Source organism: Dendropsophus ebraccatus, chromosome 15 (assembly GCF_027789765.1).
Source record: "Dendropsophus ebraccatus isolate aDenEbr1 chromosome 15, aDenEbr1.pat, whole genome shotgun sequence".
NCBI classification, from domain to species: Eukaryota; Metazoa; Chordata; class Amphibia; order Anura; family Hylidae; genus Dendropsophus; species Dendropsophus ebraccatus.
The window spans coordinates 71,159,070-71,185,842 of NC_091468.1; the positions used below are offsets into that span (position 1 = coordinate 71,159,070).

The window sequence follows — 26,773 nt, forward strand, 5'->3', positions numbered from 1 at the left end:
AGGGGGCCAGCTGCTATAGGGGTAGAACTCGCAGGGGGCCACCTGCTATAGGGCCCGCTACTATTTGAGGCAGCAGCAGAGTGTGCCATCTACTATAGGGGGACAACAGGGAAGCCTCTACTGTAGATGGAGAGTGCTGAGCTGCCTCCTCTTCTCTCCTTGGAGCGCTGGAGGATGCAGAATGTGTACTTCTATACATGGTGATGCCTCTGGCGCTCCAAAAACTTTAATGGATGCGGCACTGGCTCACTGGACAAGCTTTAAGTCAGAATGCTGCAAAATGCGGTCTAAAATACGGCCTATCAGGCGCCAATATTAACACGGCAGATGCTTCGAACTGTCCTATTGAAAACAATGGGATCCGTTCAGAGATGCGCTTCCTTCTGGTGCTTTTCTACTGCACTGGAGGGAGAAGCTGCTGGATAAGTGTATACCCGGCCTTAGAGGTTTTTACTCCCTATACTTGTAAGTGGAAGTATTGCCATGTATTCCAGCATTCAAATAAGTGAACTTTACCCCTGCATCTGTTGTGCAGCCGTCAGGTGTGTGATGGTCTGTATGGATTACTGCCCCTCCTCCTATGTATGAGCTCTGAGCTCTTATGTTATTCCCCGTTCCTTGGGATAGAACCTTTTCAAGAAGTCCCAGTGTAGGAGTTTCACGTTTTTTTTTTTTTTTTTTCTTCTTCCCTCTTGTCAAACATAATTTTTTTTTTATCCTGTTACCGTTTTCAGGCAGACACAGATGACATAACGCTGCAGACAACCAGACACTTTGCACAGGAGGTGAGTTAGATTTTCACAAGATGTTGCTCATGTAGTAACCAGTCACCTGTAATAGTGTGTTGTACACTAAGGGGCTATTCACACGTCCGCAAAAACACTGTATGTGCACGGACGGTGTTCTGTAGACCGGAGTCAGTCAGTACACTAGCGCAAACTTTTAGGGTAGCTTCACACACACCGTATCGCTGCGAATTTTCTGCTGTGGATCCGCAGCAGATTTGATCTAAATAACTGAACACGGCATCAAATCTGCCGCAGATCCTTTACGTGTGAACGCACCCCTAAACACTTTTAGAGCTGCCACCTTTCACTCCACCACAGCTGAGTAGGTGTGAATACATCCATAAGCCCCATGCCCTGCCCTGCACCCCACCAGCACAGTATTTCCATTCATGTAGATGAGTCTGAGCTTCTGTATGGTAGCCTTCATGTATGGTGGTTCTTTCAAATTAGCTGGTGCAAAAAATTTGTAATTTTTTTTCAATTCAAATATCTCCAGTCTTCTAGTACTTATCAGCTGCTGTATGTCCTGTCTCTTAATTTTTCCAGCTTGGAGTGGATGTCCTTTACATACGTCTACCAAAGGAGAGTAGAGATGAAGAGGTAAGTGTGAAGCCACAGAATGGAGTGCACCATGTTCATCTAATGTGTGTGGATCGCTATGGGGCATCATATCCTATAGAACCTTTCCGTAAGTGACCCTTGGGATGCATAATGGCTTTTGCTTTGTTGAATACTAGTTTTTACCAGATTCCTCTTCCTGCTACAGCTGCTTGGCTGGCCGTCTGAGCTTCGCTTGCTTTAGGACATGTCTGAAGCTCATGGCACTACAGTATGTTCATTCATTACACGTGAGAGGAGGCGGCTAACTTATGTCTTAAAGGGGAAACCCAATCCTCTGTGTGACAGCTGCTGTGAAATGTGAACCTGACATTGCAAGAATTCCATCTTCACTGTCCTGTGTTCAGATGAATAAATGTATAAAGTTACCGCTATAAGGACACTTTCACTCAGCAGTATTTGGGTCACTATTTTGCATCAATACTTGAAACCAAAACCAGGAGTAGGTTTAAAGGAAAAGTCTGGCGAAAATAAAAAGAAATTCCCATGCAGGCAGGTGGTGGGGGGAACATAATAGACAATGTATACTTACCTGTTCCCATGTCCCCACAGTGCCCCTGACAGTCTCCTGCAACGTAACGTGCTATCTGCAGCCGGGGAGCTAGCCTATTAGCCCACGTGGGCCCCTTTGTTGCGCCGGCTAATTAAGCATTTAAATGCAGTTGTCAAACATGACAGCTGCATTTAAATGCTGTGCTCCTGGTGTCTAGTGGGACGGAACTCCCACGATGCGATCAGGGAGGGGAGATCCGTTCCTCTGCCCGGGCCGAGCCTCAGCATCACACTGGCGCTGATCCCGACTCTGCAATACATTTCTGCAGACTGCAGTCGCCCCGGAACAATGGATCACTGATCTAGTCGATCAGTGCTTTGTATATACACAGCACTGATCTCTATCAGAGACCACTGCTGTGTGATTTGTAAGTCCTAATCACCCCCTTTTCCCATGTTCTATATATAAATAAATAAACATGTTTGGTATTGTTGCGTGTGTAATTGCCCAAACTATTAAATTATCTCATTTCTGATCTCGCACAGTAAATGGCGTAAGCGCAAAAACATAACGAAGTACAAAATTGCAAATTTTTGGTTGTATCAAATCCAGAAAAATAGCAATAAAAAGTGATCACAAAATTGCATATATACACAATCAAGATACCGATAGAAAGATTAGATCATGGCGCAAAAAATGACACCTCACACAGCCCCATAGACCAAAGGATAAAGGTGCTATAAGCCTGGGAATGGAGCGATTTTAAAGACATTTAGTATTTAAAAAAAAAAGTTTTAATTTTTTTAAAAGCCAACAAATATGATAAAACTTATGCAAGTTACATATAGTTGTAATCGTACTGATGTGAGGAACATAGATAACGTGTCACTATTACCATAGAGAGAACGGTGTAAACACAGAACTCCCTGAAATGAAAACAAGTTGTTTTTTTTTTGTTTTTTTTTCAATTTGACAGCGCAAATTATTATTTTTTTCTGGTTTTGCAGTATATTTTATGGAAAAATTTAAGCCTGTCATTGCAAAGTACAATTGGTGTCGCCAAAAATAAGGGCTCATGTGGCTCTGTAGGTGAAAAAATGCAAGCGCTATGGCCTTTTAAACATAAAGAGGAAAAAGCAAAAGAGCAAAAACGAAAATTGGCTTTGACTTTAAGGGGTTAAGGCACAGAAATATAGAGCTTTCCATTGTACTTTTTCTCCTTGGTCCATGGCTGTTTTTTTTTTTTATTTATTTTTTCACAAATACCAGTACAAGGTAAGGCGCTGATCACATGGTGTGACAGTCTTGTTACATTAGTTGATATAGTGTACACCGCCTGTTAAAGAAGGATGACCTGACAAACCCATCATAGATAAATGGGAGTAGTTATCAGAGGGATTTGTCATGGATTTTGGTGAAATTGAATTTTTCTAGAATTTTTATTTTTTTTGTACTCACAGCATGCTATTTATGTTGTGGAAATGCAGCGGATATTCACCATAGACTTTACTGCCTTGTACAGGGGTGAGATATCTATAGCGGACTCTGCAATGTAATAGGCTGGACCTTGTGTTTCTGATTTTCATGTGTTGCTTTCATACAGTAAGCCAATAATGATCCCCCGATCTTTGTAAATATGTAAATGTATTTAGTATTTTTCCTTTTAATGTTATTTCATCCTATTTGTATTTAGATTATTGATGAGATCCTGAAACTTAATGAAGACCCAAACGTACATGGGCTGGTCCTGCATTTGGCTAAACCCAGCGTTAAAGTGCTTAATGCAGTGAAGCCGGACAAAGATGTGGATGGGTAACACAAGTCTTCTTATATTGGGACTAGCATCAAGGGACACACACTGGGAGGATTTATCTTGGTTAACAAGTTTTTGTGCGAATTTCAAAGTGAACTGTCAGTATATCTCTCAAAACTTAATTTAACTGGAGATGTAATATAAAAAAAGTCTGCAATTTACAATTATTATTTAGTTATCATGCTTTAAAACAAAGCTATACTTACTGTATCCAGGTCCAGCCCCCTGAAGACTGCAATATAGCAGCTATACTTAACTGTATCCAGGTCCAGTCTCCTGAAGGCAGCTATATAACAGCTATTCTTACTGTATCCAGGTCCAGTCTCCTGAAGGCAGCTATATAACAGCTATACTTACTGTATCCAGGTCCAGTCTCCTGAAGGCTGCTATATACCAGCTATACTTACTGTATCCAGGTCCAGTCTCCTGAAGGCTGCTATATAATAGCTATACTTACTGTATTCAGGTCCAGTCTCCTGAGGGCAGCTATATAACAGCTATACTTACTGTATCCAGGTCCAGTCTCCTGAAGGCTGCTATATAACAGCTATACTTACTGTATCCAGGTCCAGTCTCCTGAAGGCTGCTCTATAACAGCTATACTTACTGTATCCAGGTCCAATCTCCTGAAGGCAGCTATATAACAGCTATACTTACTGTATCCAGGTCCAGTCTCCTGAAGGCTGCTCTATAACAGCTATACTTACTGTATCCAGGTCCAGTCTCCTGAAGGCAGCTATACAATAGCTATACTTACTGTATCCAGGTCCAGTCTCCTGAAGGCAGCTATATAACAGCTATACTTACTGTATCCAGGTCCAGTCTCCTGAAGGCAGCTATATAACAGCTATACCCACTGTATCCAGGTCCAGTCTCCTGAAGGCAGCTATATACCAGCTATACTTACTGTATCCAGGTCCAGTCTCCTGAAGCTTTTTAGTCTTGTGCTGGTTAAAAAACAGACTAAACACATGAAGTTGCGGCCAGTACAGAGTATCACAGCTCAGTGTGTCCATCAATCACATGACTGCCTTCTCTGTAAGTGCAGATGACTTGAGGAACATGGGGATTCCTTTGTTTACAGTCTTTGAAAAAAAATAAAAAACCTAAACACATGAAGTCCCATGTAACTGAAATAAAATAATGAATGTAAATTGCAATCATGCTTTATATCACTTCTGCACGTTGCATATCCCTGCTGGAAGCGGTGGGTGTACACATTAAGAAATATGTGCCAGAAACTCAGTGGGGACATAACCTTATTGTGGGATGTAAAACTTGATAGAAACATCATCTTGGTAAATGAATTTTTTTTCTTTTTTTGTGTCTGAATAGGGTGACTGATGTTAACTTGGGGAAGATGGTCCGTAGCAATGCTCTAGATGGCTTCATCTCACCTGCTGCCACTGGCATCACTGAGCTAATAGAACTGATGGGTAAGCGCTTATGGGGAGTCATATACAACAAATCCACTTTCTTTGAACAGATATACAAATGCTGGATGAGGCTGGGTTAAGGGCTCGGCCACACTAGCGTTTTTACATGAAACTGACGGATCCATAAATTTTTTTGTAAACTGATAACTAAAGACGGATTTGCTAAGGGATGCAAACGGATAGCCAAAAATGTTAGTCTAACTGTTGGTTTTAGTAAAATTAGCGGAAGCTTGCCATCCGTTTGCTTCCGCTGCCATCCGTTAGTAATTCCGTTCGTGTCTGTTTTTCACATTTTTTTTCAGCTCCTCCCCTTCCTCCCCAGAAGAGTTTCCTGTCTTCTCTCCCCTTCTGTGCATGCTCCAACTAGAAAACGGAATGGGACAGAAACTTGAGCAACAGACGCAAACGGATTAACCTTCCGTTTCGATCCGTCACCATTGACTGTCATTATAAAAAAAACGGATTGCATCAATCCGTTTTAAGTTCCGCTTTTGAAAACGGAAATAAAATACTGCAAACACAATTTTTTCATCCGTTCAGAAAGACAGAACTTGAACCTATTGCATACTAACTATTTGGTCAAACAGAGCACAATAAAATATCATTGAAACCTATGGGGATTATATTGGATCCAACAATTTCCTTTTTGCTTTCTCTAAAAATGAAAAGGATGACGGAATGGTGCCGGAAGGACGAACGCTAATGTGAACGTAGCCTAAGACTGTTTTTTTTTTTTTTTTTGTTTGTTTTGGGTTATTTTCCTCCGTTTTGAGCTATTTTTCTATGGTCTTTCATTATAATAATAATATAAAAATAATAATATAATAATATAAAAATAATAATAAGGATCAAAACACAGCCTTTTTTAACATGCACAAAAATTAGGACGACCACGTTTTTGTGCACATTAGGAAAAGAAAAGGATGCGTTTTGATTCCTTTTTTTTTTTTTTTTTTTTTTTAATGGAAGTAAATGAAAAATTTGTCAAATCGGATGCACACAAACGCATCAATTTTTTCATCTGTTTTTCTTCCCAAAAAGGATAAAAAAAGCGTAGTGTGAACCCAGCCTGACATTACGATTTGCAATGTGTCCCATATTCTTGAAATGTCCAGCCTACACCGCCAGCGTCACACAGCACACGTGTACATGCACACACCAATAACTGACACATTTCACCTGGGCAGTAAGGACAATGTTGCCGATTCTGCCCTGCTGTCTAATGGTTTACTCAGACAGGTTTATCTGAGAGATCATTGAAGCCAAAGCCAGGAACAGACTATAAACAGACTCATAAAGGAAAGACTGAGATTCCTCCTCCTTCTCAAATCCATTCCTGTCTTTGGCTTCAAAAATCTTTCAGATAAATCTGTCTGTGTAAACACCATTAGGGCATGTTCACAAATTTTTCTGCTTAAAATTCCTCGCCTATTCTATGCAGAGTTCAAGCCCCATTGACTTCTATAGGATTCCTCTAGCGGAATCCGCCCAAAGAATTGACAACAGAGCACAAATCACCTTAAATTACGAGTGGATTTCTCAGTGTGAACATACCCTTACACTTGGAGGCTGATCACTTGTCCTGACCTTGTCCTGAGTTCACACAGCTTTAGTTTGTTACACTGTATCAGTTTCAGCGTTCCTCTGAGTAACTACAAGAGCAGCACAAATGTTGCCTTGTCACTCACAGATCTCGATGGTCCTTAGCGGAAAATCCGCATTATTTGTACAAGCTGACCATCGCTTTATGACGACATAAGTGCAACGCCCCTTGTATTATAGATCACTAGTCTAGATGTGCCTATAGATTTATTGGGCTCGGCTGTATACACTCTGTTATATTTTGTAGCTCAGAACTCCTTAGAGGGGAAGAATGTGTTAATCGTTGGAGCAGATGGCTCGCTGGAGGCTCCGCTGCAATGTCTGCTGCAGAAGAAAGGTGCGGTGTCCCTGGTCAGCTCCTGGCAGTCACAGCAGCTGCAGAACAAGGTACAGACCTGCAGAACAGCTGAGCCGCCACACAGCGCTGCTTCTATATGTATCTCTGAGATAAACACATGGTGTCACTGCTTTATCTTACACTTTCCAGTCTGTTGATTTGTATTTATTTAGAAATGTATTTGTGTTTATTTTTTTTCTCTCCTTCCATTTATCTTTTGTATTACCTTGTTTCAATAAGAATAATACAGTTTTGAAAGGTTAGGATTTGTCGCTGCTCTGCGGATGGGATTTGTCGCTGCTCTGCATATGCAGCAGCAGACGTCTAAATTTGGCCATGACATCATACAGGGATTAATAACAGTAAACTTCTTATTCTCAGTCTGTAGTTAGATCTTTTTTTGTACCTGTTACGATTTAAAAAAATAAAGTCAACAGGGATCGTAATCACAAGCAGTTTTGGTATATACTCATTTATTTTTTTATGTTTTTCTCTGTTTAAATTAGTGTTATACATATGGCCACACTGTGAAAAAAAAAAGTCCCCATCCTTTGTGACACACAAGAGACTCCTGCCCATCATGCAGGGTGTATATCAGCTGAGGGCAATACTTTAGGATGATTATTAGCTCTGCAGCTACCAGGAAACAATGCTCTGTGTTGTGTATAATGTCACTGTGTGGTTACAGAGGTGCTGTGTGACTGGAGAGCTGACCATTCAATGCAAGCACTCCCAGGATTCTCTGCTACTGAGTGTTTGAGTGCTGCAGCTGAACACATGCGCAGTGAAGGGAGACACCTAGTGGCCATATGTATAACCTTGAGTTTAACATAGAAAACTTAAAAAAAATAAAATAAAGGAGGACATTTATCAAGCCTGGCGTACTTGTACACCAGTGTTAAATAAAGCCCTGTCCTTTTTTTCCAGGCTGCATTTACTAAGGGGTGTATGTCCAGGACCCAGTCTCCTTAAATCTCCCCCAAAGGGTGTATAACAAAACTGCTGGAGCTCACAGCCCCTGATGATTTCTTTTGTGACCTGGACTGTTTAAACTTGCCTAATCTTTAAAAGGTTACAGCTACTTACCTGCAAAAACAGCACCACCCTTGTCCTAAGGTTTTGTGTGTGGTATTCCAATTCAGCTCAATTCACTTCAATGGAATTGAGTCGCAACCCTCCAACCCCCCCCCCCCCCCCCCCCCCCCCCAAATCATGAGGATGGGAGAGGGGCTTTTTTGTTCCATAGGATGATGAGGTCTGAAACGGTAGTGATATGTGTCAGGCTCAGAGAGAAGTGTCTGCTGGGAGGCTTTCTCTTACTCGTCTCAATATGACGCTTGTGTGTATCTCAGGCTGTGTTGGTTTATGCATATGCAGGGCTCGGTTACTGTCATACAAACCTCTTGGCTTTACCAGTCACTTCTGGAGTACATGGACTGTCTATATGACTGTTACAGACACTGCCTCTGGTTCTCCTGCTTTTAGGGAATTACAAGCTGTCCGCAGAATGGGAATTGTAGTTTTTAACAGGTTGGGGAATACCACTGTATATAGACTACTATAAAAACTGATGTAATGTTCTTTATTTCCCTTTTAGCTTAGTGCTGCTGAAATAGTTGTTATTGGAAGTGCCAAACCTCAGGAGATTCCAGTCAGCTGGATAAAGCCAGGAACCATTGTTGTCTTCTCAGGTAGGTGGCACCACTACTACTACCACCAATACTACCACTCCCATCATTACCTATACCACTACTACTAATACTATTACCACCACCAATGCCACCACTGCTACTACTAACACTACTGCTACTACTACCCCTACTACCACTCCTACTACAACTCCTATATTACCTTCACCACTACTAATACTACTACCCCTATTACTACCACTACCATTAGAGATGAGCGCACCTCGAGCATGCTCAAGTCCATCTGAACCCGATTGTTCAGCATTTGATTAGCGGCGGCTGCTGAACTTGGATAAAGCTTTAAGGTTGTCTGGAGAACATGGATACAGCCAATGACTATATCCATGATTTCCACATAGCCTTAGGGCTTTATCCAACTTCAGCAGCCACCACTAATCAAATACCGAACGATCGGGTTCGGATTGACTCAAGCATGCTCCAGGTTCACTCATCTCTAACTACCATCGCTACTAACACCACCACTGCTACTACTATTACTACTACTACTACTACTGCCTTTGCTACTACACCTACTACCACACCTACTACTACCACCAATACAACCACCACTGCTACTACTAGCACTACCATTACTATTGCCTAAATTAGGACTAAAGATTTGAGAGGGAAGTGAACAAGGGGACACAATCTGAGGTTAGAAGCAATGTGAGGACATATTACTGAGGGAAAGCAAACCATTCTGGGAATTCTAGAATTGCGCATTTGCTTAACTAGGAAGCCCAGTGATTACGTCAGTGTAGTAAAGTCTCCTCCTATATTAGATAAAGAGAAACAGATCACTGATATCAGGGAGACCAGCCAAAGATAACACCGCCAGTTGCTGGTTAAAGTGCTCAACACAGTGACATCCTAGGTGCATTGCCCTCTGGGAAATACAAGAATGGAAAAAAGATTCCGTGGAGCCTCGTTGAAGAAACTCAGGACTGGCCAGACATCTCTCCGGCCTTGGTTTTTCCCTTGTTGTTACATTGACATATAGGGCCACATAATGTGGTGGTTTTGGTGGTTTCCTTACAGGAGCCACCCCCTGGCTGGGTCCTTCCCGGAGGGATATCTGGCTAGTCCTGGGTTTTGAGACTCTTAAATGAGCTGGCTTTTTTGTATATAAAAGGTTCCTTAAATAGCAATAAGTATCACTAGACTTACAAATCAGCACATAAGGTCAAGTCTTGGTTACATCAATGATCTCAGGAACAACACATTATTTATCTATGGTGTATTTTGGCGAGATGGACATCCTCTTCTATCTGCAAACTGAGCCTGATGACCATCTATCTGAAACTGTAACAGTGCCTTTACACAGAGAAATTTTATCTGACAGATTTTTTAAGCCAAAGCCAGGAACAGACTATAAACAGAGAACAGGTCATAAAGGAAAGACTAAGATTTGTCCTCTTCTTCATTCCTGGCTTTGGCTTTAAAAATCTGTCGGATAAATGTGTAAAGGCCCCCTAAGTGAGACTGATAAAGCTAGGAGGAGGTGCAGCTCATCTAATTAGATCCAAGTGCCGAGGTTAACAGACAAATGACAATACCCAAACATAAAACTGAAGCATAAAATAGAAGAAATGTTTCCAATCTCATCCTTGTCTGTTATTAAGTCTGATTTGAAAACGTCACTATTTTAATAATTGCGCTGATTCTGAAACAACCATTTTGTGACTTACTATTTTCTTACCACTAGATGGCGCCAGAATCCTAATAGCTTCCAGGAAACTCATTCTGACATATTTTATAACCTTAGTGTTAGGAATGTTGTGATATTCAGTGTGAGGGTTTTGGGGTGTAAACAAGTATACATGGGGTACATTCCTGTACATAGAGGATGACTTGTGTAGGGTCCAAGGGAGTCAACATTGTAGTCCATTGATTTTATTGTTAAACCTTAAATCAATACCCGACAATCATCTATTAACATGTCTCAGTATTAGCACTAATATCAATCAGTACAGAGGCCAGTTTATCAGATTTACCTTTCTCATAGTCTCCTATGGAATTGTTTCCTATGGAGCAATGATCTCAGTCCACGATGAGTTTTGGCCCAGAATGATCAATCTGCCCTAATCCAAAACTGGCTATAGTGTGTCATGTCAGGAACTGTGCAGAGCAGGAGAGGTTTTCTATGGGGATTTACTGCTGCTCTGGACAGTTCCTGACATGGACAGAGGTGGCAGCAGAGAGCACTGTGTCAGACTGGAGAGAATACACCACTTCCCGCAGGACATACAGCAGCTGATAAGTACTGGAAGACTTGGGAGATTTTTTTAATAGAAGCAATTTACAAATCTCTGTCACTTGCTTCGACCAGTTCATTTGAAAGAAAAAAATTTGGGGGTGAACAACCCTTTTAATGTTGAGAGACAGCATCCAAATGTTTGCAGCCACTTATATTCAATTTATATAAAGAAATAGGACCTATCCATGTGTTCTAGGGAAATGGTACTGAACTGGGGTTGTGATTAATAGAAAGGAAGCGTCCGTTGTGGATCGCTGTGCACAGAAGTGATCCTAAATATTTATTGAAGTCATTGGAAACTATTCCGGAGATCTGCCTGGTGTTCTGGGATCAAGTGGTCACCTCTGTTTCTTTCCATTTATATTGTATTTAACCTTAGTGGTTATTATTGCCTTCAGTCATTTTGCATTTAGTTTTTTTTTCTTTCTGGTCAGGTGGTTCTGAACTTTGCAGCGATGGATTACCCGGGCAGGCTGTGGGCCCTCTGGCGGCTGCGCTGAGGCTGGAGGTCAGTACAGCATGTGATGGTTTCATGTACTCTGCTCCGTCTATGACTGTAGACACATTGTGATTTGTCGTCTTTCCCCAGAATCTGGCAGAAAGCAGTAAGAGATGGGTCGAGGCTCAGAAATACAAAAACTGGAATCTTCATTGTTTAAAGTTGCAGCCGCTCTCCCCTGTCCCCAGGTATGTAGATTTACCGTGTTATTGTGTAACAGGAATTATAGTTCACTTTTAGGGTTAGATGCATCTAACCTGCTGATCTGCCCCTATAGGGCGCGGGGCACTGAGGATAAAGGTAACCCTTCCCCCGCCGGCCTGTCCACCCCTTCTAATGAATATTTATCCAGCGCTCTGCAGTGACGAGCTCCGGAGTGATGTCCCTGCAGAGCTCCAGATGGATATTCATTAGAAGTCCCTCATCCTCCATGCCCTGTGGTCCCTAAGAACACCCAGTATGCAAATTAGAAGAGATGAATCTGATGTCCATAGGAAGTTATTGGAGCAGTAATTTCCTATGCACATGAGACTTATCGTGTGCAGGCGGCTATTTCTCCGCGGTGGGGCCAGCATCGGCAGGAGGGGGGTAGGTATGGGGGGGCTCTATTAGAGGTCGGGTGGGTTCTACCCCAGGTGCGGGGGTGACAGGTTCCCTTTATGTAACAGCAATAATAATTTCTTTGTTTTCCCCTATGTAAATGCATCTATAATCTGCTGGTTGTGCCTTGTAGTTACTGACTATTCTGTATGTATTAATGTTTCCAGTGATATTGAGATTTCCAGAGGACAGCATCCAAAATCTGTCGACGTTCTTGCCAAGGAGATAGGATTACTTACAGATGAGATTGAAATGTATGGCCGAACTAAAGCCAAAGTACGTCTGTCTCTTCTGGAGAGGTTAAAAGGACAGCCGAATGGAAAATACGTCTTAGTTGCTGGGTAAGATTTGTCTTCCTGTTTTCTGAATTATATAGTAAAGGTTATGATCATTTAATAGATTAAATCCATCAATCAATAGTACTAGTGATAACAAGAAAGTTATGACTGCACCCTATGAGAGAGAGAGGCTTTTTCTGCACACTTTCAGGCGGCTTTCCTTCTCCTGATCCTGAGATCCATGTTTTGTTTACAGGACAGACTAGAATCTCCCTAAAGGATCTGTCATTTGCCGCCCATAGAAGTCTATGTAGAGGGGAAGAGGACGAGCAAGCAGGGAAACACTGGAGAGAGCTAGTGTCAGGCACTGCACAGATTATTTACTGTGTAGGTATTAGATCCCCAGTGCTTGCTTTACAGCTTAGACTGTGCAGTACTGCTCTATAATGCTACATGCTTCTGAGGGTGTGCTACAGAGATCTAGGGGGAAGGATTGGAGTGTGTAGAATGCCACATAGTCCCCGCATATTCGCTTGGGGACAACTGAAAATTATAATTGAAGCCTGAAAGGAGAAATCTAGTGAAAAATGTTGTATACAAGTTATATAATGGCAGAAAATACAGGTATGACAGCTTATCCTGCTATGACAAATATTCTATTTTTCCCACTCCTGTCTTTGTGTAGTTTTACATGGATCTGCGTTATGTTAGCACGTGTCATACATACTGGATTTCTTACGTGTATTTTGGTCTGTAAAGCTTTATAGAGAACAAAGAATTGTCTTGCTATGATAAGTGATTTCCAGATACCTAAACCTCAAGAGAAAGTGAAATATCCCAGGACGTCTGAGGTGTAGTGAAACCCTCTGACAGATTCCGTCTATCCCACATTGCAGGTTTGGCTTTATGGATACAGGGAAATTCCTTGCAGTTCTTGGATCTTTTGCCAGAATAATAGCCGATTTCTCTCTCTTGTCATGATAAACAGTTTATATGAGAGCCATGTGTGCTGCCCGAGCGGGATCGCCTTATAGCCACCTCATTGCTGTCAGCAGTAATGCAGCACGTCAGGGAATTACTGCCTGAGAAGGTACAGGGTGTGATATCACAGGGGAACTATCAGATTTACACAATTCTAACCTGCCGATATCTCCCTATTGCACAGGAGACGCTGAGGAGGAAGGGATGTCCCTTAGAGCGTGTCCCTTAGAGCGTGTCCCTTAGAGCGTGTCCCTTAGAGCGTGTCCCTTAGAGCGTGTCCCTTAGAGCGTGTCCCTTAGAGCGTGTCCCTTAGAGCGTGTCCCTTAGAGCGTGTCCCTTAGAGCGTGTCCCTTAGAGCGTGTCCCTTAGAGCGTGTCCCTTAGAGCGTGTCCCTTAGAGCGTGTCCCTTAGAGCGTGTCCCTTAGAGCGTGTCCCTTAGAGCGTGTCCCTTAGAGCGTGTCCCTTAGAGCGTGTCCCTTAGAGCGTGTCCCTTAGAGCGTGTCCCTTAGAGCGTGTCCCTTAGAGCGTGTCCCTTAGAGCGTGTCCCTTAGAGCGTGTCCCTTAGAGCGTGTCCCTTAGAGCGTGTCCCTTAGAGCGTGTCCCTTAGAGCGTGTCCCTTAGAGCGTGTCCCTTAGAGCGTGTCCCTTAGAGCGTGTCCCTTAGAGCGTGTCCCTTAGAGCGTGTCCCTTAGAGCGTGTCCCTTAGAGCGTGTCCCTTAGAGCGTGTCCCTTAGAGCGTGTCCCTTAGAGCGTGTCCCCTCATAGCGCGTCGCCTCATAGCGCGTCGCCTCATAGCGCGTCGCCTCATAGCGCGTCGCCTCATAGCGCGTCGCCTCATAGCGCGTCGCCTCATAGCGCGTCGCCTCATAGCGCGTCGCCTCATAGCGCGTCGCCTCATAGCGCGTCGCCTCATAGCGCGTCGCCTCATAGCGCGTCGCCTCATAGCGCGTCGCCTCATAGCGCGTCGCCTCATAGCGCGTCGCCTCATAGCGCGTCGCCTCATAGCGCGTCGCCTCATAGCGCGTCGCCTCATAGCGCGTCGCCTCATAGCGCGTCGCCTCATAGCGCGTCGCCTCATAGCGCGCCTCTTACCTTCCTCCTCGGTGCTGTTCTGGTGCAGTTAGTAGTTTGCTCCACGGTCCTATAAGACTGTTAGGAGCACTGCTGACCCTTATAACCCCGATCCGGCCCACTTCTTTTTAAAAATTATGAATAGGGTTGGCCGAATCGGCGTTGGGGGGCAGGCAGTGCTCCAAACGGTCTCACCGCACCATAAAGCAAAAGACTAACTGCATTGGAACAAAATCGAGAAGGAAGATACGAGACATACCATAGGGGGCGCACACTATAAGAGACATCCCTTCCTCCTCGGCGTCTCCTGTGCAATAGGGACATAGCAGCAGGGTAGATTTGTCTGGCCAGCTGATGGTTCCCCTTTAATGGTTGATATTTGTGACCTTCATAATTTTTCCCATCATGCTTTTGTTTTTCAGAATAACTCCGACACCCCTTGGGGAAGGAAAAAGTACGGTGACCATTGGATTAGTACAGGCCCTGACGGCTCATAAAAAAATTAATTCTTTTGCATGTCTGAGACAACCCTCGCAGGGACCCACATTTGGCGTCAAAGGTAACTTTGTGACCTTCTTCTTCTCCCCCCTTTTATGTGTTTTCTTAACTGGAAAACAAGAAATCCGCTCCCACTTGGTGTCACTGCTCGTGTCGTCTCTGGTTTGGCCGCAGTCCACACTAGTGTTTTGGATCCCGGGCATTTTAGTAGATTGTACATGAATAACAACATTTAGGTACAATGTATCCGCCCACTCAGCCAGTCAGTGACTAGGTGTGTCCTGCCCCTTGTCACTGATTGGCTGAGCAGGCCAGGTAGGTGACGACGTGGCTGGAAGATCTGCAGGACACCAGCAGCTGTCAGCTGTACCTGGGAGCGTCATTACGGGATAGGTAAGTATACTCCATGGCGTGGGCTCCGCTTACAAATTTTCTCAGTTTGAACAACTTTCTCAGTGTGAACAGGCGCTAAATGTATTTTTGACATAGTCCACAGAAACCCGAATGTCAAGGCACTCACCACAGCTTCTTAATCAAGTTCGCTTGCTTTATTCACATATAACACGGATACATAGATGCAGACAGGTGAACGGGCGACAGCCTGTTTCACGTGCTTCACTCGCACGCTTCCTCTCGGCCCTGACGTCACTACGTTACACAGTCCTTTTAAAGACGTATTGATTGCTACATAAATACACACATCTAAAAATACACATAACTTATTTAAAAGAACATAGAACGTTGCATAACTTACAGCAGTGATGGCAATTAGTAATAGCCATGAAGATCGGAGCGATCATTCAGACCCAATGGTCCGAGTGCTTCCGTCTTTAAGATCAGCTCAGTTTCCTTTTTAATTAGCCTATTGTCTCTACCGCCTCCTACTGGGGAGTTCTTAACCTGCAATAAGCCCATAAAGCGCAGTTCAGACGGATTACCACCGTGCACTGTGCGCATATGTGAGATTACTCTCGGACAGCCTTTACCTGTTCTCAGAGAGCGTACGTGTTCGGCAAATCGTTTATACAGTGGGCGGGTGGTCTTCCCAATATAATAGAAACCGCAGCTACATAGAAGTGTGTAAACCACAAATGCCGTGCGGCAAGTGATAAAATCACGCACCTGCCATGTTAGACCACCTAGCCGCACTGTATAACTCTCATTTAGATGTCCACAGAAACTACAATGGCCACATTTATGATTTCCTTCTAACTTTTTGTGACCCAACCATGTATTTATGTGTCTCACCTCCAATGAATTTTTAAAACGTCCCTGAACTAGTTCATCACGGATATTCCTACATCTTTTAAATGCTAGTAGGGGTTTACTTTTAACATATTCCTGTAGTGATTCCTTACCTTCCAGTAAGTTCCAATATCTGTATATTATAGATCTCACTTTTTTATCCATCGGACTATGTCTAAAAGAGAGGACAAATCTATCCATTTTACTTCCTCTATTCTTCCTCCGATATATCAACTGGGTACGCTCAAGTGTCCCTGCTCTTAGTCTAGCCTTATCAATGACTTCTTTGGGATACCCTCGGTCCAGTAGTCTCTTACTGAGATCGTTGGCTTGTTGTTCATATTGCTCCTCACAATTATTTATCCTACGGAGGCGTAGAAACTGACCATATGGTACTGACTGTTTTACATGATGGGGGTGATAGCTCTTATAGTTTAACAACATGTTTGTGGCTGTGCTTTTACGGTAACCAGTTACTTTTAGTTCTCCCTGTTGGAGATCCAAATGTACATCTAAAAAATCAAGTTTTTTATCACCATAAATGGCTGTAAATGACATATTGTATGTATTGACATTGATGTATTGAACAAATTGATTAAACTCGTTTTCTGATTCCGCCCACACCAACAGCACGTCATCTATATATCTTAGATACAAGGCAATCTTAGATATGAAGGGGTTTTGTACATTAAAGATAACTTCATCTTCCAGTTCAGCTAAGTATAAATTTGCGAAAGTAGGTGCCACTGGCGTCCCCATCGCTGTTCCAGCCCGCTGGCCAAACCATTGGCCAGCGAACTGGAACGCATTATGGTGGAGGACAAACCCCAGTAGCTCACAAACATACCCCGCAAATTTAGGTTCACATCTTCCACCATGTAGGAGTCGACGTCGCACAGCCTGCACACCGGCATCCTGCGGGATGCGGGTGTACAGGCTCTCGACGTCAACACTTGCCAATGACAATCCCTCTGACCACTCAAACTGATCCAATATAGCTAACAGGTCTTTGGTATCCCGTAGGAAGGAGGGGACACCTTTTAACAGTGGGCGTAATAGCCAATCAAGGTATTTTGATACCGGTTCTGTAACCGAACCCCGGCCCGCAACGATGGGTCGTCCCGGAGGACGCTCCATCGATTTATGGACCTTGGGGATCCAATACCAATAGGGCTTGCTAGGGAACTCCACCATAAGTTTCTCAGCAAATTTTTTGCGCATAAACCCATTCTCCACCCCCTGTCTTAATAGGGATCTAAGCTTAGTAAGATATCCCATTGTCGGGTCACTACTCAATTTTTCATATGTGGTCCCATCCCCAAGCAAACGCATGGCTTCTTCCACATAATATTCTTCAGTTAACAGAACCACATTGCCCCCCTTGTCCGCCGGCTTCACTATAATGTCTTTCCTAGATTTTAACCATTTCAGTGCCGATAATTCGGCTTCTGACAAGTTTTTCTCTACCTGCGGGTAGATCAAAGACTTGACCTCACGCAATACATTACGTTCAAACTGATCTAAAAGTGAGCCGGGGGACAAGGGAGGATTAAATGTAGACTGTACTGAACCTCTAAAAATCTCCTCCTGAGTGTGTTCATCGGGAGCGATGCCCTGTAGTTCCATAAGTGTAGTCAGTATCTCTTTATCCTGAGGGTCAAAGTGTGGACTGAGGCTAAAGCCCAAAGGGCCTACATATACAGGTTGTTCTGCTATGGGTGTCTCCTGATCAACTAGTTGTGGTTTATTGAAGAAATATTTTTTTAAATTTAACTTTCTTATACCGCTATGCAATTCTAACTGAAACTGTGTAAAATCAAAATCAGAACCCAAACAAAAATTTAAGCCCTTGGTCAACAAAGAAATACACCCATCTGTTAGTGTTATGTTTGTTAAATTAATCACAGCCCCAACCTCCCCATTCTCAGTACCTGTGGTGTTAAGTAGAGGAGCATCGGATCCTATAGTTGCCAGGAAACATGCTTCCTTTTTACACCTCGTGCTGGGCCTTCCTCTGGCGCCCCCTCCTCGTCCTCCTCCTAAAGGGGGGTTACCCTCAACAACCACAGGGTTGCCGGAGCTCGTTGTTGGACAGTCCAGTTCGCCACTTGAATCTGAGCCGGAGTCTGTGGTCCAGTATTCAGACTGCTTTCGTTGTGCACGCGGTTTCCTGGTGCGTTTTCCCCGTCTGGAATTCCACTGGAACGTGATGCCTTGATCATAGTCCTGTTTGTCACGAAGGAATTTGTTACGTCTTTAAAAGGACTGTGTAACGTAGTGACGTCAGGGCTGAGAGGAAGCGTGCGAGTGAAGCATGTGAAACAGGCTGTCGCCCGTTCACCTGTCTGCATCTATGTATCCGTGTTATATGTGAATAAAGCAAGCGAACTTGATTAACCTCTTAAGGACATAGGACGTACCGGTACGTCCTATGTCCTCACTTGCACTTCAAAGCGGGGCCGCGCGGCGGCCCCGCTTTGAAGTGCCGCGATCCCGGGTGCCGCGAGTAGCCCGGGACCGCCGCTATTAGCGGGCACGGTCTGATCGCCGTGCCCGCTAATTAGCTAATCGGAGGCAGCTGTCAAAGTTGACAGCTGCCTCCGATTACCGGAGGCAACGTTTCCCTGGTGTCTAGTGGGGGAGATCGCTCCTCCGGGACCTTGTCCCGGAGGAGCGATCTCCGTTACTGATGCCGGCCGGGGACGCGTCCAAGATGGCGCCGTCCTCGGCTCGGCACTCGTTTACTTCCGGCTGCAGCAGCCGAAAGCAAACGAGTGCCGATCTCATGGATCTCTGCAGCATATCTATGCTGCAGAGATCTCAATGAGAGATCCAAGTGTATATACTAGAAGTCCCCCAGGGGGGCTTCTAGTATATGTGTAAAAAAAAAAAATAAAGTGTTGTTAATAGTAAAAAGCCCCCTCCACTAATAAAAGTCTGAATCACCCCCCTTTTCCCAGGTTTTAAATAAAAGTAAACAAATAAATAAATAAATAAACATGTTTGCTATCGCCGCGTGCGTAATCGCCCGAACTATTAATTAATCACATTCCTGATCTCGTACGGTAAACGGCGTCAGCGCAAAAAAATCCCAAAGTGCAAAATTGCGCATTTTTGGTCGCATCAAATCCAGAAAAAATGTAATAAAAAGCGATCAAAAAGACGTATATGGGCAATCAAGGTACCGATAGAAAGATCACATCATGGCGCAAAAAATGACACCTCGCACAGCCCCATAGACCAAAGGATAAAAGCGCTATAAGCCTGGGAATGGAGCGATTTTAAGGAACGTATATTGGTTAACAACGGTTTGAATTTTTTACAGGCCATCAGATACAATATAAGTTATACATGTTATATATCGTTTTAATCGTAACGACTTGAGGAACATGCATAACAAGTCAGTTTTACCCCAGGGTGAATGGCGTAAAAACACATTTCCCCCAAATAAAAGAAATGCGTTTTTTTTTTCAATTTCACCACACTTCGAATTTTTTTCTGGTTTCGCAGTGTACTTTATGCAAAAATTCAGCCTGTAATTGCAAAGTACAATTAGTGACGCAAAAAATAAGGGGTCATGGGGGTTTCTAGGTGGAAAAATGCAAGTGCTATGACCTTTTAAACACAAGGAGGAAAAAACGAAAACGTAAAAACGAAAATGGGCCATGTCCTTAAAGGGTTAAGAAGCTGTGGTGAGTGCCTTGACATTCGGGTTTCTGTGGACTATGTTATATGAAGAGTGTTGGGTCAATTGAGCACCACCAGCTGAACTGGGTCTGAGCACGCGGCCACACAGTGCGGTTGCTCCCTCCAACAGGTAGTGCCGTATGCCTATCTTACATTGAAATGTATTTTTGATCAGAGCTTTTTTATGGGTAAGTAGAAAACCCCTTCTTCCACCCATGGTTGTGTATTGGTATTCATACAAACTATGATGCAAGTCAGTGCTGTGTGAGTGCTGCTGTTTTATGGCCTCACTCCTCCTTCGTGTCATCCAGCTTTCTGGTGCCATGAGAATTTGATGTCTGTCTCTATAAATAGCATAAAACGTATCCACCACATCCTGCCCGAATCCTAATCCATCTAGTAAAGTGTTTTGAGTGGTGCACTGACATTAGAAGTTTAATGTGCCTGCTTAAAGTTGTAGTTCAGCAAAACTGTTGGCAGAAAGTTATAAAGATTTACTTCTGTAAAAAAAAAAAAAAAAAATCTCCAATCTTCCAGTACTTATCAGCTGCTGTATGTCCTGCAGGAAGTGGTGTATTCTTTCCAGTCTGACGCAGTGCTCTCTGCTGCCACCTCTGTCCATGTCAGGAACTGTGCAGAGCAGGAGAGGTTTTCTATGGGGATTTGTTGCTGCTCTGGACAGTTCCTGACATGGACAGAGGTGGCAGCAGAGAGCACTGTGTCAGACTGGAAAAAATAAACCACTTCCTGCAGCACATACAGCAGCAGTACTGGAAAATTGGAGGATTTTTTTTATATAAAAGTAAATTACAAATTTCTGGCACTTTCTGGCACCAGTTAATTTCAAAGAATTATTATTTTTTTTATCCTAGACTACAGCTGGTCATTCCTCTGTTTGCCCTCTCTAAATGCCCTTTTCTCCCCTTCCCTTTGAGTGACAGGTCCCCTTGTTGTGGTTTGTGTAGCAGAACGCATGTCTGGCTTATATAAATCAGTGGTATCGGCTGACTGAGCTGGTGTAGTTGCTGCCACTTCTCCATAGGAGCGCTAGTTGCGCTGGTGTATAATCCCTGCCGGGCGGTCAGCCATGGATCTTACTGACCGTCTCTCTGAGAAATGTTGTGAAGTGCAGCGTGTGAGGTGAAGGCAGTCGTGGTCTCATGAGTGACCCTCTTCATGTTTTAGGTGGAGCAGCAGGGGGTGGATACGCTCAAGTTATTCCTATGGAAGAGGTATGGGCTAAAACAATATTCCGCCTGTTTTTCTGACTATAAGTTCATCTTCTCGCACACGGGTCGCTTACTCCTATATTTATTTATTTTCCAATTACTTCTGAATAAAGGGCTGAAGTCGGCCGAAAGATGTGTGTTGGGGTGGTCCGCACATGGGCTGTACCCCTCAGACTAGAAGGTTTGTTGTGTGGCCTAGAATACTCACTAAATGAAAATTTCCAAGAAAAACTCCATCAAAATAATTTCATTTTTATTTAAAGGGGTACGCTTTTTTTCTTTCATATCAACTGGTACAGAAAGTTTTATATAGATCTGTAATTTATTTCTATTTAAAAATCTCCAGTCTTCCAGTACTTTTCAGCTGCTGTATCTCCCCAGTCTGACACAGTGCTCTCTGCTGCCCCCTCTGTCCATGTCAGGAACTGTCCAGAGCAGCAGCAAATCCCCATAGAAAACCTCTCCTGGTCTGCACAGTTCCTGACATGGACAGAGGTGGCAGCAGAGAGCACTGAGTAAGACTGGAGAGAATACACCACTTCTGCAGGACTCACAGCAGCTGATAAGTACTGGACAATTGAAGATATTTAAATAGAAGTAAATTACAAATCTATATAACTTTCTGACACCAGTTTATTAGAGAGAGAAAACTTTTCACCTTAGTTCCCCTTAACAATCACATTTTTGTGAAACCTATTAGGATTAACCCCCCCCCCCTCCATTATTCTTTTAACTATATTATAAAGTAATCCAGAAATCAATAGGGATCTGAGACTTTCTGTGCTGTGCAGATCTTTTTCCAGCAATCGTCTGCACGCTCCATTGTGTGCAGTGGGGAATTCTGATGCGGGCGCATCAGAATTCAGCGGGGTTAGAGATCATCCGGCTGGTACTGCAATACCGTCCGGGATGATCTTTTCTAAGACCGGCCATTCCGTGACCCGGGCGGAAAGTCTGTACATAGCCTTAAAGTGATCACAGAACTTCCCTGATTAACCGTAAAGTGGTTATCGAGGATTAGAAAAACATATGATTTCCTCCAGAAACAGCGCCATCCTTGTCCTCAGGTTGTGTGTGGTATTACAGCTCTGCTCAATTCATTTCCCCCACACACACACACACACCCCCAGCCTGAATACAGGAGTGGGGGCTGTTTCTGGAAGCACCCGGCTACATTGTCCTATTCCTGGATAACCCTATGGAGCCGTGTACTGTGGACTATCCTCTCATTCAGACACCCTGTAAATGCCATTTTATCTTTCCGGTTATTTCATTTTCTTGGTCTGAATTTTTTTAACTTGTATTCACTTGAACCACTAAAGCGAAATAATTCCTGAATGCTGAGCGTTGTGGCCGTTCTGGCCTGTGCCATGACGTCCGGGTATAGTGATGTTCTTTCTGCTTTACAGTTTAACTTGCACTTGACTGGCGACATCCATGCCATCACGGCGGCCAATAACCTTCTGGCGGCCGCCATAGACGCAAGGATCCTGCATGAGAACACCCAGTCTGACAAGGTGACTATGGCGCAATGTGGGGGGATGGGACACCTATGTACACCTATGTACTAAGCTTCATTACTAATCTGATAGACGTTACTTTCACTTTGTGACACTTAGGGCCCTATTCCACGGGACGATTATCGTTCAGATTATCGTTAAGTCGTTCGAATCTTAACGATAATCGTTCGGTTGAATAGCAGTTAATGATCGAACGAGAAATCGTTATTCGTTTAATAAGACCTTGACCTATTTTTATCATTGCTCGTTCGCAAATCGTTCACATTGTATAAGACGTCGTTCGCAAAAGCGACGACAAGACGACCGCAAGAACAATCAATAGTAACGATTATCGTTCCATGTAAATGGGTGAATGATTTCAGGTCTTTTGCAATAGCGGTCGTTTGTATCGTTTATCGTTAACGATTATGCGAACGATAATCGTCCCGTGGAATAGGGCCCTTTTTTTTTTTTCTATGGGGCCGTCTCAATCACATACAGAGGCGGGAGAGAGGCGAGCGGCGCCCATGTCTGTACCCGCTCGTTCTTCTGGTCATTCACGGTCTGAACACTCAGGACCTGAACAATGTTATAATCTTTCTGCTGTAACACAATTTTATGACATTTAACCCCAGTCTTGTTTTTCAGGCTTTATATAATCGTCTTGTTCCGACTATTAATGGAGTGCGGAAGTTTTCTCCCATCCAGATTGCTCGATTACGGGTAAGCTACTCGTGTATTGTTATGTAGCCGTTCAATGGTTTCTCCGATAACTATGGATTATGTCATAATTATCTGATCTTCCAGGATTCACTGTCACCAGGAGAATGGGGGTGACCTATACTGGGGGGCAGGAGGGGGTGACCTATACTGGGGGACCTATACTGGGGGACCTATACTGGAGGGGGGGACCTATACTGGAGGGGGTGACCTATACTGGGGGGGGCTGGAGGGGGGGACCTATACTGGAGGGGGTGACCTATACTGGGGGGGGCTGGAGGGGGGGACCTATACTGGAGGGGGTGACCTATACTGGGGGGGGGGGCTGGAGGGGGTGACCTATACTGGAGGGGGTGACCTATACTGGGGGGGGGCTGGAGGGGGTGACCTATACTGGAGGGGGTGACCGAGACTGGGGGGGCTGGAGGGGGTGACCTATACTGGAGGGGGTGACCTATACTGGGGGGGCTGGAGGGGGTGACCTATACTGGAGGGGGTGACCTATACTGGGGGGGCTGGAGGGGGTGACCTATACTGGAGGGGGTGACCTATACTGGGGGGGGGGGGGGCTGGAGGGGGTGACCTATACTGGGGGGGGGGGGGCTGGAGGGGGTGACCTATACTGGGGGGGGGGGGGGGGGCTGGAGGGGGTGACCTATACTGGGGGGGGGGGGGGCTGGAGGGGGTGACCTATACGGGGGGGGGGGGGGGGCTGGAGGGGGTGACCTATACTGGGGGGGGTGACCTATACTGGGGGGGGGGGCTGGAGGGGGTGACCTATACTGGAGGGAGTGACCTATACGGGGGGGGGCTGGAGGGGGTGACCTATACTGGGGGGGGGGTGACCGATACTGGGGGGGGGGCTGGAGGGGGTGACCTATACTGGAGGGGGTGACCTATACTGGAGGGGGTGACCTATACTGGGGGGGGCTGGAGGGTGTGACCTATACTGGAGGGGGTGACCTATACTGGGGGGGCTGGAGGGGGTGACCTATACTGGAGGGGGTGACCTATACTGGAGGGGGTGACCTATACTGGAGGGGGTGACCTATACTGGAGGGGGTGACCTATACTGGAGGGGGTGACCTATACTGGGGGGGGCTGGAGGGGGTGACCTATACTGGGGGGGGGGTGATCTATACTGGAGGGGGTGACCTATACTGGGGGGCACGACAGAGACATCACCTACAGGGGAATGAAGAGCTGAGAGGAAATAAAGCTGGCCAGGATTAGGGGGATCACCAACTATAAGTACCGGTCATTTCTTTTTAGTGGATATGGCAGGTACTTTGTGTTTTGTTAAAGAACAAATGTAAAATTCATATTTTTAAAGGGGTACTCTGGTGTAAACTTTTTTTTTTTTTTTTTTTCAAATAAACTGGTTTCATAAAGTTATACAGATTTTTAATTTACTTGTATTTAATAATCTCAAGTCTTCCAGTACTTATCAGCTGCTGTATGTCCTGCAGGAAGTGGTGTATTCTCTCCAGTCTGACACAGTGCTCTCTGCTGCCACCTCTGTCCATGTAATGAACTGTTCAGAGCAGCAGCAAATCCCCATATAAAACCTCTTCTGCTCTGGACAGTTCCTGACATGGACAGAGGTGGCAGCAGAGAGCACTGTGTCAGACTGGAGAGAATACACCACTTCCTGCAGGACATACAGCAGCTGATAAGTACTGGAAGACCAGAGATTTTTTAAAATAGAAGCAAATTACAAATCTGTATTAGACAAATAACTTTCTGGCACCAGTTTATTTTTAAAAAAAAATCATCCGATTTCCCCTTTAAGACTCACATGTTTTTACATGTAATGGAACTGCTGGATGGGAGTAAGAACCGGACAATACCTTTTTTTTTTTTTTTTTTTTTTTTTTCCTTAGATGAGTTTTGTACATTGGAACTCTTCCTTTCGGTAAAGGGTAATGGACTGAAGTGTACGCAGTCTTTCCATCTGGCCAGCAGGGGGCAGTAGTGTAGCTAATATCGGATGGATTGCCAGGATATGGGGTTCTGCCTTATTATAAGGAGACCAGGGTGTGTCACATGCTGAATGGCAGAGAGGTGTAGTCAGCGACTAATGATTTAGTGTTCTGCTTTCAATTATCCCCGTACAATGACCTCACTGACATGGCTGGTGACAAATGTTTGAAAGAAATGTGTATTGTGGTAGGTAATATGTATTTCCAGTTTATTTTAATGTGTCAGTTCTAATCCCCATATCCTGTCCCTATATCTAATATACTAAATTACCATGTAATAATCCTACCTGTGGACTGTATCACTTTCACTGCAAGCTGGAGGCGGCTGGAGGGGATAGACCCAGCGCTCGGAGTGATGTCACAGACCCAGCGCTCGGAGTGATGTCACAGACCCAGCGCTCGGAGTGATGTCACAGACCCAGCGCTCGGAGTGATGTCACAGACCCAGCGCTCGGAGTGATGTCACAGACCCAGCGCTCGGAGTGATGTCACAGACCCAGCGCTCGGAGTGATGTCACAGACCCAGCGCTCGGAGTGATGTCACAGACCCAGCGCTCGGAGTGATGTCACAGACCCAGCGCTCGGAGTGATGTCACAGACCCAGCGCTCGGAGTGATGTCACAGACCCAGCGCTCGGAGTGATGTCACAGACCCAGCGCTCGGAGTGATGTCACAGACCCAGCGCTCGGAGTGATGTCACAGACCCAGCGCTCGGAGTGATGTCACAGACCCAGCGCTCGGAGTGATGTCACAGACCCAGCGCTCGGAGTGATGTCACAGACCCAGCGCTCGGAGTGATGTCACAGACCCAGCGCTCGGAGTGATGTCACAGACCCAGCGCTCGGAGTGATGTCACAGACCCAGCGCTCGGAGTGATGTCACAGACCCAGCGCTCGGAGTGATGTCACAGACCCAGCGCTCGGAGTGATGTCACAGACCCAGCGCTCGGAGTGATGTCACAGACCCAGCGCTCGGAGTGATGTCACAGACCCAGCGCTCGGAGTGATGTCACAGACCCAGCGCTCGGAGTGATGTCACAGACCCTCCGGGGCAGCAGCGCTGCCAGCTTTCCTACAACTTTGTGTCCGTAAGAAATAAGAATGTAATATTCTCTGCAATGTTCTTTGCCTAATGTGAACACGAATAAACTGCAGTGTGTTCTCCAGAGCTGCTTTCCCCCTCTAGGTGCTGTCAAACTACAGTTAAAGGGGTACTCCAGCAAAAATGTTCTTCTTTCAAATCAGCTGGTGTCAGAAAGTGCCCGAGACTTGACATATACTTCTATTAAAAAAATTCCAGTTTTCTAGTACTTATCAGCTGCTGTATGTCCTGCAGGAAGTGGTGTATTCTCTCCAGTCTGACACAGTGCTCTCTGCTGCCACCTCTGTCCATGTCAGGAACTGTCCAGAGCAACAGCAAATCCCCATAGAAAACCTCTCCTGCTCTGGACAGT

General features: G+C 44.8%; 1 protein-coding gene across 3 annotated transcripts in view; it reads left to right on the forward strand.

Moving 5' to 3' along the window:
* Positions 1-26,773, forward strand: part of MTHFD1L (methylenetetrahydrofolate dehydrogenase (NADP+ dependent) 1 like) — a 148,852-nt gene that overhangs the window by 30,969 nt on the left and 91,110 nt on the right. For all 3 annotated transcript variants that reach the window (XM_069955376.1, XM_069955374.1, XM_069955373.1), the window contains 13 exons: positions 735-785; positions 1,335-1,388; positions 3,593-3,711; positions 5,048-5,148; positions 6,998-7,137; positions 8,685-8,778; positions 11,467-11,540; positions 11,622-11,719; positions 12,299-12,472; positions 14,883-15,019; positions 21,076-21,122; positions 22,529-22,636; positions 23,267-23,341. In XM_069955376.1, the coding sequence (XP_069811477.1) occupies positions 735-785; positions 1,335-1,388; positions 3,593-3,711; positions 5,048-5,148; positions 6,998-7,137; positions 8,685-8,778; positions 11,467-11,540; positions 11,622-11,719; positions 12,299-12,472; positions 14,883-15,019; positions 21,076-21,122; positions 22,529-22,636; positions 23,267-23,341 (1,272 nt within the window). The remainder of the gene's footprint in view (positions 1-734; positions 786-1,334; positions 1,389-3,592; positions 3,712-5,047; positions 5,149-6,997; positions 7,138-8,684; positions 8,779-11,466; positions 11,541-11,621; positions 11,720-12,298; positions 12,473-14,882; positions 15,020-21,075; positions 21,123-22,528; positions 22,637-23,266; positions 23,342-26,773) is intronic.